Source organism: Theobroma cacao, chromosome 4 (genome assembly GCF_000208745.1).
Source record: "Theobroma cacao cultivar B97-61/B2 chromosome 4, Criollo_cocoa_genome_V2, whole genome shotgun sequence".
In the NCBI taxonomy this organism is placed as follows: Eukaryota; Viridiplantae; Streptophyta; class Magnoliopsida; order Malvales; family Malvaceae; genus Theobroma; species Theobroma cacao.
Genome location: NC_030853.1, coordinates 16,870,516 through 16,881,802, shown reverse-complemented (window position 1 = coordinate 16,881,802; position 11,287 = coordinate 16,870,516). Strand labels below are relative to the sequence as shown.

Sequence of the window (11,287 nt, the reverse complement as noted above, 5' to 3'; positions counted from 1 at the left end):
CTATCCTAAATCACATCAAAATGTAGGAATATGATCTTAAAGATGCTCTTATGAAGACATAAATCGATATATAGTATCAACTTGGCTTGTAATGTGATCTCAATTTTAAAATCACCTATTTGAGTCATACTCACTCTTAAATTAAAGCGTCTCATATGATATATTATTATTATTATTATATATTTAAAATTAGTATCAATAAAAGGTTGTTGATATTATTTGAATTTAAAATCACATATCAAGCAGAGTTAAGTTCCGAATTTGTCTCAATTCCCTGTTAATTTTATTTCCAATCTTTCACCGATGAGTACTGAAAACAGTTGGTAACTACACGTCCGACGCAAAATTATTGAACAGCAAGCTACTTCACCAGAAAAAGAAGAAGAAACTATCCTAAAATTTTCTTTTGTGGAAAATCAAATGTAACTATTCTTGAATTATTGTTCAATCCTTCATTAAATAAAACTCTAATTGTCAAAAAGTTAGTTTGGAAATTTAATATTGTCGGTTGTTAGGCCGTGAGAGTGGACCTCACTTCATAGGCTACAAGTACCAGTCTACCAGGAATCTGAGTTATTATGGCTTCTTGGAGAACGTGCAAAGCCAAGTTTCATCACTAATGCTTGTGGCAGCACGTTGTGAAACAAGTACATAAAAAATCCCATTGCTTAAATGAAGATTTTGTCAACTAGGTATTAACTGTTCACTGTCACTTACCCCAACAACAGAACTTTCAAAAGTACCTTGTCTATAATCTTGTTTTTGGCTTTCTGTTCTGTTTTGTTTTGATTTGTTTTTGTTCTTAAGCTTTGATAATCATTTGTTTTGTTTTAAAGCTACATTAATTTGGAAAAAGAAAAAGTATGATGATGGCTGCTGTTAAGTTGGGGTCACTTCCACCAGCAGCGCTGGGAGGAGTTACAGTGACAAAGAAATGTGAGAGATCAAGTGGTGGAGTTAGAGTGGTTGGTGAATGTGGTAGTGGCGGTAACGGGTTCCCTTCTTTTCTTCCTAAAGAGGTTGAGAAAATCAAAGACCCTTTTGCTAGAAATTTGGCTAGGAGGATAAAGAGGCTCCCAGTACAGGTTAATTCTTCTTTCTTCCCTACAGTCTAGTCCTTCTATTTGCTTCCTTTTTTTTTTTTTTCTCTATTTCTTGAGGGCCAACAATTATTTTTTTGGCATTTTTGAAAATTGGTAGCTGCTGGTGGATGTGATGGGCAAGTTTAGATTTGGTGTAGTTTTCCAAATTCTAGAGAGAATCAAGGTTGTTTTATTGATTGAGTACTGGAATAAAATAATAGGCTGTAAATGTGGTTTGTATCAATTTTTGTTTTTCTGTTTAATATAACGCAGGGTGGGGAATGGTTTCTTTATTTTTTTGTCTAAAAATTATCTACCTGTTATTTACTTCTACTTCTGTTGGATCAATCAAGCAGGAAAAACCCTTTTATTTCTATTATTAGCTTAAAATTCTTATTAAAACCCAACCTGATAACTGGGTGAATGCATGTGTCTGTGTGTTTTCGAGAGGGAGCTATGGTGTAGAATTTTACTTGTCATTATTTACTCTGTTTTTAAGCTATCCTTTGGCCTTCTCACGTTGGAACTAATATAAAGTTCTTGTTATAATTGCAGATTGAATGTTCTGACAGTTTTATAATGAGTAGTTGTGTACAACCGCTAATACAAAGGGATGCCAGTCCAGTTGTTCTTCTCCATTGCTTTGACAGGTTAGTAACATATACATGTACTTTATTGTAAGAATCCTACTTCCTGCTGAACGTGTTTGGATATGTTGTTGTCACTTAGTTCTTGTTTAGAATGGAGGCGTGCGTACCCCTTGCTTGAAGAATCTGGCTTGGAGGCATGGGCTATTGACGTTCTTGGGTGGGGCTTCTCTGATCTAGGTTCATCCTCCCATCGTAACTCTATTTCCACTACATTTTGTCTTTATGTCTATTTCTTGCAGATTGCTGATAATAATTGGTCTTATTTTTTTCCTTTTGGTTCTGTTTTTGGTAACCTTTACTAGGAAGGCTTCCACCATGTAATGTAGCATCTAAGCGTTACCACCTCTATCAGGTATATTCATCATAAATTCTTTTATTCTCAAAACTTTTTACCATTACTTAGGTTGTTCAGATGTCTCATGCGATGTTTTTTATTCTCAAAACTTTTTACCATTACTTAGGTTGTTCAGATGTCTCATGCGATGAGCCAGAGTGGTTTAAATTTTCATTTCAAGTGTTGCTGTGACTGTGTATCTTAAAATTGCAATACACATTTGTTTTCTGGTTGTCATTCTGGCTTGAGATGTGTGGATGATCTGGGTACATGTGCACTTTGCATTTGTCAGTGGAGATCATTTAGATCAGTCCTTGAGTTTCAATCTGTAATTTGTTTTCTATTTAATCTAGCTTTGGAATTCCTACATCAAAAGGCCAGTGGTATTAGTCGGACCAAGTCTTGGTGCTGCTGTTGCAATTGATTTTGCAGTAAATTATCCAGAAGCTGTAAGTCTCTCCTCTATGATTTAGTTTATTCTGATGGCTGACATATTATAAATGTTTTGTCTGCAAAAATTGCACGCTGCTTGTCCAAGTGCCTGTCCATGGTCCACTATCATATATATGTATCTTACCGCACTAGAAGATGTCAAATGGTTCATTAAATTGAAATTCTAAGAAAAATGTATGCCAAAGAACTTGATAGTTGACTGCAGCTAAATAATTCTTGTCTAATCATCTGAGCTTTTACACTATTTATTGCTGTAGCTCTTGACTGGAGTATATGAACTTTGAAATCATACTAACATATGGGAAATTCATCTTTGGCTGAAATGGTAGAATGAGGGTTGGAAATGAACTGGTTATCAATGAACAGAATGTTAGGCTAACCCGCCTTAGGTCATGATTTACAATGATTTTGGGACTGAAAATCCAGGCACTTAATGACAGTTATGCTGTCAAGGAATTCAAAAAGATTTACATGGATCTGTTGGTTTTCTACTTTGGTGTTCTTTATTCATTTGTTAAGAACTTCAATTTGGAACTTCAGCCACAACAGTTGTTTCAATTCTTTTCAAAATATATAAAATTGAAGGCCAGCGGATTCTCAATTTCACTCTAAAGTTGTTGGTTTTGAACTTTTAGGTAGCGGATGTGGGTGTGAGACCTATAGACAGCACATTCCAGAGTACTCACAATGAGAAAAGAAATTGAGCTACACATATAAAGAAGCAATGTGAATAAGAAATCCCAAGTAGTAATAACTTGATTTGTTGAAATCGGGATAGCCTTTAAATCCTTTGAATTTTTTGAGCCGTGGATTATACTTCAGATCCAATTAATTATCAGTTAAATGACCTCTTTCCCAATTGCATATCCAACTTGTAAGGTAGAGATATAACCACATATGTTGCCGTTGCAGAGGCATTCTGGCCTCTGTATATGCCTTAGTATCTCTTACTCAAATATTCTCAGTTTGGTTTTACTCTTACACTTGCCTTTTCTCTTAACCTCACTTGCTTCGAGTCTGGTTACTTGTGCTTGGTGTTTGTGTGCTAGTAACAAATTTTTCTCTATTTCTCAGGTTAAAAAGTTGGTTTTGATCAATCCAAGTGTATATGCAGAAGGCACAGGAAACCTTGCAAAGTTGCCAAGAGTAGTAGCCTATGCTGGGGTAAGTTTCCATATGTATTAATTAATGTGACCTTCCTGTTTTACTCATTTATTTCTTCTATCAATGAACATAACACTAACATGCTACTAATGCTTATGGATCAGGTTTCTTTACTAAAAACATTCCCTTTACGTCTTTATGCAAATCTATTAGCTTTCAATGGCATATCATTATCCAGAAGCTTAGACTGGACAAATGTAAGTTTCAAGTTCTGAAATGATTTATTCCTTTTACTGCCGTGTTACCATTTTAACATTGAGATTTTATGTACTGTTGAGTTTTCTCTTGCAACATTGCAACTTTGTTATGTATAAAAGCTAATCTCCATTTTCATTTTCATATGTCAACCTAGGTTGGCCGCTTACACTGCCACATGCCTTGGTGGAAAGATGCAACTGTTAATTTTATGGTTAGTGGAGGCTACAATGTAGTGTCCCAAATAAAGCAGGTACAGTGATGAAAACTTTGAGGTTCACATGTGTGCTTAAAGAGCAAGTATCAGTCCATTAGCCCTTACATGTGGTTTATAACATCCTGTTCTCATAATACATGAAACATATACACCCGAAAAAATTTAAATATATCCAAGCACATCTGTGCTTTTCTGAGAACTTGTGCTCCTTTTGTTGCTAGGTAGCTTTTATTTGATATTATCAGATTCTCTTAACGCTTGGATCCTTTAGAATTCATCTCATGAAGAAATGGAAAGTTAATGTTTAATTTCTTTGTGGTGATAAGGATATGTTATGAAATTGGATAAAGCTAGTTGTGAATACTTGTCATGCATATGCGGTGAAGAATATTTTATGGCTATCTTTTCCTTTTTTTTCCTTTTTTGAAGAGATATTCTACGGCTATCAGCCTGATGCATAAACCATGGGGAGGCCAAAATAAAAGATTTTGAGACATGGTTTTGACTACTTTCTAATGTATTTGGTAGGGTTGTAATGAGGTTGAGTCAACTTAATGGCACTGCCGCTTATCTTGATTTTAAAAGTCAACTCGAACTTGACCAAAATGTTATTTTATCATTTGATGTACTCAAATACACTCAAATAACATGCTTTTAACAACAAATAGATAAAAATTACATTTCTTTGGAAGTAATATTATTCTATTCTTTGTAAAATGCATTATATAATATCAAAAACTAAATACAGTCATAAGCAGCTTGAGTGTTTGAGTACTTGACTATGCTTGAACTAGTCAAGCTTAACAATAAATGAGTCAAGTCTAAATAACTAGCAAGTCAAGCCCATCTAACAACATTACTATTTGGTTTAAAGACATTGTTAATGTCAAAGCAAATAGAAAAAGCCACCACTATGTGAAAGTCCAGCAGGTTTATTGGTGATCTGGGGAAAACTAATTAAGGTTTGAGCCACGGGGTTCAATTATCAGTTCATCTGTCTGATTTATTTTACTGCAATCTGCACTATCAATTTTTACCTTTAATTTTTTTTTCGTTTTCACCAGAATGAGGTTATGGCTAGACTTGACCTCGTGAAACTGAGCCACATCTCTGGCAGTAACAGGGGAGTCTGTTTTGAATGCACAAATTGCTGAAGATTGAATTAAGTTGGATTCTGTACTTATTATGTTAATAAAATGCACAGAAAGAACTGCTAAAGAATGTTTCTTTTGAAAGTATTTAGTTTCTTATATTTGTTGCATATTAGGCCAAATGGAAGATTAATTTTCTCCAGTAGTCTAACTATTTTGAAGGATGAGCTGTTCATTGCAGCTCAGACATTATTATAGGTTATTAGAAGTTAAGCGAAGAAAATATTGTTGTAACATTGTGTCTGAATTCTGTTTCTGCAGGTGAAGCAGAAAACACTACTCATCTGTGGTGAGAACGATAGGATAGTGAGCAACCAACTGGCAATGGTGAGTTTTCGGCCTTTCAGGCTGTTATTTATGAGGTCCTATTTCAAGTTATCAGGTTATTACTTAGGGGCTCTTGCTTCAAATATGAATAATTCCTTACAAATGCAATTTCCATACAGCATTACAGGTGCTGGGATATTTTCATCCATTTAAAAAAAAAAGGCCATAATTTTAATTCATAAAATCTCCTCAATTCTTGAATTCCAATAATTTATGGACTAAAATTTAAAATACACACAGCATCTCCTTCTGATACAAACAAGCAGCCTGGTTTGGTTTTGCACAATTTACCCTTGAAATCATACATGACCGCATGGAATAGTCAAACAACCAGCAGAGCTACTTTCTGAACAGTTTCTCTCATTGTTTCTTATTGATGCTCCTAATAATGTCCATTACTTTGCCATTGATACTAATTGAAGGCAATATCAGCCTGCTAGACAAGTTGCAAACTTGACTTTCTGTATTTCCCCTAGTGCATGGACCTTTTCAATAAATAACCAGGACAATATATATGTGGTTTAACTACAGTTTCTGATTATTTTTTTTTAAAATTTATTTTGACATGTTAAAGAGACTGCTTTTTGAGCTTCCAAAGGCAAGAATGCAACGAGTACCAGATAGCGGTCACCTTCCTCATGTTGAGAAGCCTCGCCGTGTTGTAAAGTTGATTGCAGATTTTGCTCAAAGCAATTAGCTGCTGAAAGAGAGAAAGGACCATTGCCTAAGATTAGTGGAAGGGAGTTGCTTTCCAATCTCCATTAGGGTGCTGATGGTTTTTCAGTTCATCAAGTAGTAACACAATTGTGGATTTCTCTATTTTTTTTTTCTTTTTAACGTAGGTCCTGGGGTACATGTAATGTATATAATATATATAAAAGAAAAAAAACCATTAGATGACATGTTACATATCTTAGACAGACAAAAGATAACTATTCATAGACAATAGGATTGGAGTATCTGAATGTTTATTATAGAAATCTTGGAAATAGAGGTTTACTACAGATCTTGAAAAAAAAATATCAGCTGCATTGAGACTAAATCTTGTGGTGTCCCCATCACTGAGTTCAAGATAATTTCATTCACTTGTACAAACATAGTATACATGAGATTTAGGACTCACTAGTCTTTCCAACCATTGCATTCTGTTTGACATTTTATTTTTTAATATATTAGAGGTTAAATGCTTAAATTGAGATTAAACGATTGGATACTTTTTCATTTAAAGGTCAAATATTTCAATTGTGACAACAAAGAGTTAATGTTTTTGATTTTTTACAATTAAGTGTTAAGTTGACAGGTGGATGGAGTGCGTATCACACGTGATAGAAAATTACGTGAGCTGATGATATGGCATGTTGGAAATGTTATTGTTACTTATTGTGGAAAAAATGTTGTTAGCGTCATGATGAAAAATATAATACTACACGTCATGTTTTAAAATTTAATTGTTACACGTTATATTGAAAATGTAGTTGTTACATGTTATGTTGAAAAATATAATTGTTACATATCATGTTGAAGATTTAGTTATTACACATCATATTGAAAATTTAGTTGTTACACATCATGTTGAAAATTTAATTGTTACGCATTATGTTGAAAAATATAGTTGTTACAAGTTATGTTGAAGATTTAGTTGTTGCACGTCATGTTGAAAAATTTAGTTATTATACGCCATGATAAAAAAAATGTTACTTGTCATGTTATAATTTGAACCATTTTGATTTGACAAAAAAAACTTTCTAACAAAATTACCCTTTCGTGTCTTACACGTCAAATCAAAGTCCACGTCATGTGTGTGTCTTGCACGTTTCAAACATCTCTAACCTTAATCCTTAATTGTAAGGAATTGAAAACATTTGGCACTGAATTGTTACAATTAAAACGGTTAACCCTAAATTCACAAAATTCTAAAGATTTTGACTCCAAATTGAGAATGTAGTCTATATTAGAGGAACACATATTTCATACAAAGACTTTTTATTAACCCACGATCAATAGTGTGCTTGTACATCAAATGAATATATAACCTATTTATTTATTTTTTAATATTCCAAATTACTTATTCATAATTTTTTTTTTACAATTTTAGCATTAAGAAAACATAGAACATCAATTTTACGAAAGGATTTTAAAAATTTTAATACAAAATATACTAAAATTAGCTTTTCTTTAAGTTTCCTAAAAATCAAAGAAAAAAAAAGATAGAAGGAATAATATTTATATAAGTAAGATATTAGAAAATCTTTTATTGATGAAAATGGTCACATTTGTTCATTATATGCATTAATATTAATAAGATTTTATTAATTTATAGATATATAAGAATTTTAATTGTATCAAATGACTTTTACTAAAATACTTTTTATCATAAATATTAATAATATTTTATCGATTTAGGCTTTAGAGTTTTGATAGATATCTGATTGCCTTGAAAGAATTTGATATAAAGCTCATGGAATTGGAGGATGTGGATTTTGGGAGGGAGGATTTTTGTGTTCATGTAATAGGCCTTCCGATAAAGTTGATAACGAAAGGGACTGCAAAAGCTATTGGAGACACTATAAGGCGATTGATCACGGTGGATGGTGAAGAAGAGGATCTGCAAGATAGCTTTTTGTTAATAAGGGTTTCAATAAATATATCAAAGCCACTACGTCGAGGGTTGATATTGTCTATGGAAGATGAGGAAGTCAAATGGTTGAGTTTTCAATTTGAACGTCAACCACGTTTTTGTTATAATTGTGGAGTGATTGGCCACATGGAGAATGCATGTGATAAGATCTGTGTTGATGAAAGTGGATCAAAGATTAAAAACCAGTATGGAAGCTTCCTTATTGTCCCTATTCGTAAGAAAATGGCTATAATCACAATTGATGGTATTAGTCAGTGTATATAGAAAAAAGGACGATGCTCATCATTTAACGATGGAATAAAAAGAATTGAGGGAGAGAAACTTGAATGTCGATTTATGTCAAGGACCTTACATGAAATTTTGGAACAAAACAAACTTGCAGATAATCAAGTCAGTTGCGCCAATATGGGAAAAATTTCTCATGATTCAAATGAGTCACATACTACGTGTCATGAGCTAACCTTGTATCGAACTATGATAGGATAGAGTTATCTAAAAGATTGAGTCTTTTGAGTTATCTAAAAGATTGAGTCTTTTGTACTTGTAAGGGAGATATCATTCTTTTAAACATTGTAATGGCTCGTGGTGACATATCTAAAAATACTTGTTAAGTCTTTTGGGGAAAAGACTTTTTAGGAAAGGAATGTCTTCATCTCAAGTGTTGTAATGACTATTGGTAGAATATGGTAAAATCTTGTAAACTCTTTATAGGGGTGAGCAGTTAGCGGATTGTTGGGCTGCCTTACTGGTAAAGGTATGTTTGTAGCGAATCATCTAGGACGACCCTATGGCCCGACGATGGCTTGTTTTGATCTTTTTATACTCATTTTCATATTAATAAAACATTTTTCCTTTTTATTGCTCAGTGGTTGCATATATGGCATTTGGTATGCCCTATGATTTTGATGTGCATTGTCCTAGTCTGATTTGTTACTATTATTGATGTTTGATTAGATATAACAGAGTATCGGCTATCTTGCATGGAAGCATCCACTCAAGTGACGCACAGACTGTCGCATACTTAGGTGAAGGTGCGTAATTTGTGACAATTGGTATCAGAGTACAGGCGAGACATGCTGATCTAAAGAGTAAAAATGGTGACCACGCGGAGTTCACTAGAGGATCATCAAAGGATTGATGAGCTAGAGGTTGTGGTGGCTGAGTAAAAGCTCAGATGGTTTCACATGAACGAAAAGATAAAATTGAGACAGTTCAGCAAAAACTGTCTGAGATGATTAATACCCTGAGTGATGAGATCAAGGATGCGTTAAGCACTCTCTAAGGCGTGATTGAAGAATTGAAAGCTCAAGTAAATCTTTGGTTATTGCTGTAGGTAATGCCAGTTCAAATTCAAAAGATCGAGGTAAAAGTGCCAAAGTGCCAGAACCCAAGCAATACAAAAGGGTTAGAGATACTAAGGAGTTGGAGAATTTCTTTTTGATATGGAGCAATATTTTCCAGTTGTGCGCACGTAGTCGGAGGAAGACAAAGTGGAGATGGTTTCAATGTATCTTGTTGGAGATGTGAAATTATGGTGGCATTCCAAATTTATCGATGGTGAGTGCCACATCAACACTTGAGCAGACTTAAAGCAAGAATTGATGAACCAGTTTTTCCCTTAGAATATTAAGTATATGGCGTGATGGAAGTTACGGGAGTTGTCACAAATGAGATCAGTGCAGAAGTTAGTGGACTTCTCTACTTTAATGCTAGATATCAGGGATATGATTGTAAAAGATAGACTATTTTATTTTCTTGAGAGTCTAAAACCATGGGTGAGGATTGAGTTACAGCGACAAAAAGTACAGAAGATGACTTTGACAATGGAGACTGTCGAGCATTTTATTGATTATAGTGAAAGTTCCAACAAAAAGAAGGACCTTCCATCAAGGACCAGTAGCTCTAGCTCAAATAGTGGGGGTAAAATTTCTGATAGAGAGCATACTCTCTAGTAGGGGAGGTGATAAGAGACCACTTGTTAGAGGCTTACCCCAATCGAGAACAAATAAGCCATGGAACTTCAAGGATTTGACCTCTAATATCTTATTTTTTATGCAAAAAACCCCATCGAGTAGCTGACTATCCTCATCGAGCAACTTTGGGTGTGATATGCACTACCAATGTTGAGATACCTCTATCCCACACCACAATCGAAGAAGCCGAGGAAGAGCCAACACGAATGGGTTCTATTAATTTTCTCAAGGCCTTACAAGCGCAATTAGAAAAGATGGAGAAGGAGCCCTAATGAGGTTTAATGTATGTAGAGGTGTTGTTGAATGAGAAAAGTACCAAAGCCATGTTAGACACGAGGGCCTCAAACACCTTTATCAGCTTGGGAGAGGCAAAAAGATGCAGTCTTAAAGTTGAGAAGGACTTTGGAAAGATGAAAGAAGTTAACTCTCTAGTTTCAACTATCATGGGAAATGCTAAAGACGTAAATGTTAAGATTAGCTCTTAGAAAGGGAAGATAAACCTAACTGTAGCCATTATAGATGACTTTGATTTTATCTTGGGTTTGGATTTTATGACGAAATCACAAGCCATCCCTTTCCTTGCTGCAAGTTGTTTAATGTTTTTTGAAGAACAACCATGTGTGGTACTAGTTACAATTCTACTTAAAAGCGAGAAGAAGATTATATCAGCTATATAGTTTAAGAAGGGGATTAAGAAAGGTAAACCCTCTTACGTGGCTATACTCATCTACAAAGGCAAAGATAACACACATCCAATATTTAAAAAAGTGATCTTCATTTTGGAAGAATTCAAGATATAATCCTAGAATAACTACCAAGGGTCCTACTGCCTCGATGAGCTGTCGATCACGAGATAGAATTACTTCTAGGAGTCAAGCCGCTTGCAAAAGGGCCATACAAGATGGCTTCCTCAAAGTTAGTGGAGTTAAGGAAGCAATTAGACTAGCTGATTCAAGCTGAATTTATCCAACCATCAAAAGCACTTTGTGGAGCTTTAGTACTTTTTCAAAAAAAGTAGGATGGGAGTTTATGATTGTGCATGGATTACTGGGCTCTAAATAGAGTCATAATTAAGAATAAATATCCTATCCCTCTTATAACAG

General features: G+C 34.3%; 1 protein-coding gene across 1 annotated transcript; it reads left to right on the top strand.

The window, feature by feature from the left end:
• Positions 571 to 6,598, top strand: LOC18601650 (monoacylglycerol lipase ABHD6). Its single transcript, XM_018118715.1, has 10 exons — positions 571 to 1,085; positions 1,638 to 1,732; positions 1,812 to 1,909; positions 2,035 to 2,084; positions 2,420 to 2,515; positions 3,594 to 3,683; positions 3,788 to 3,880; positions 4,036 to 4,131; positions 5,508 to 5,573; positions 6,148 to 6,598. Exons 1-10 carry the CDS (start codon positions 864 to 866, stop codon positions 6,268 to 6,270), a joined length of 1,029 nt encoding a protein of 342 aa, XP_017974204.1. The 5' UTR covers positions 571 to 863; the 3' UTR covers positions 6,271 to 6,598.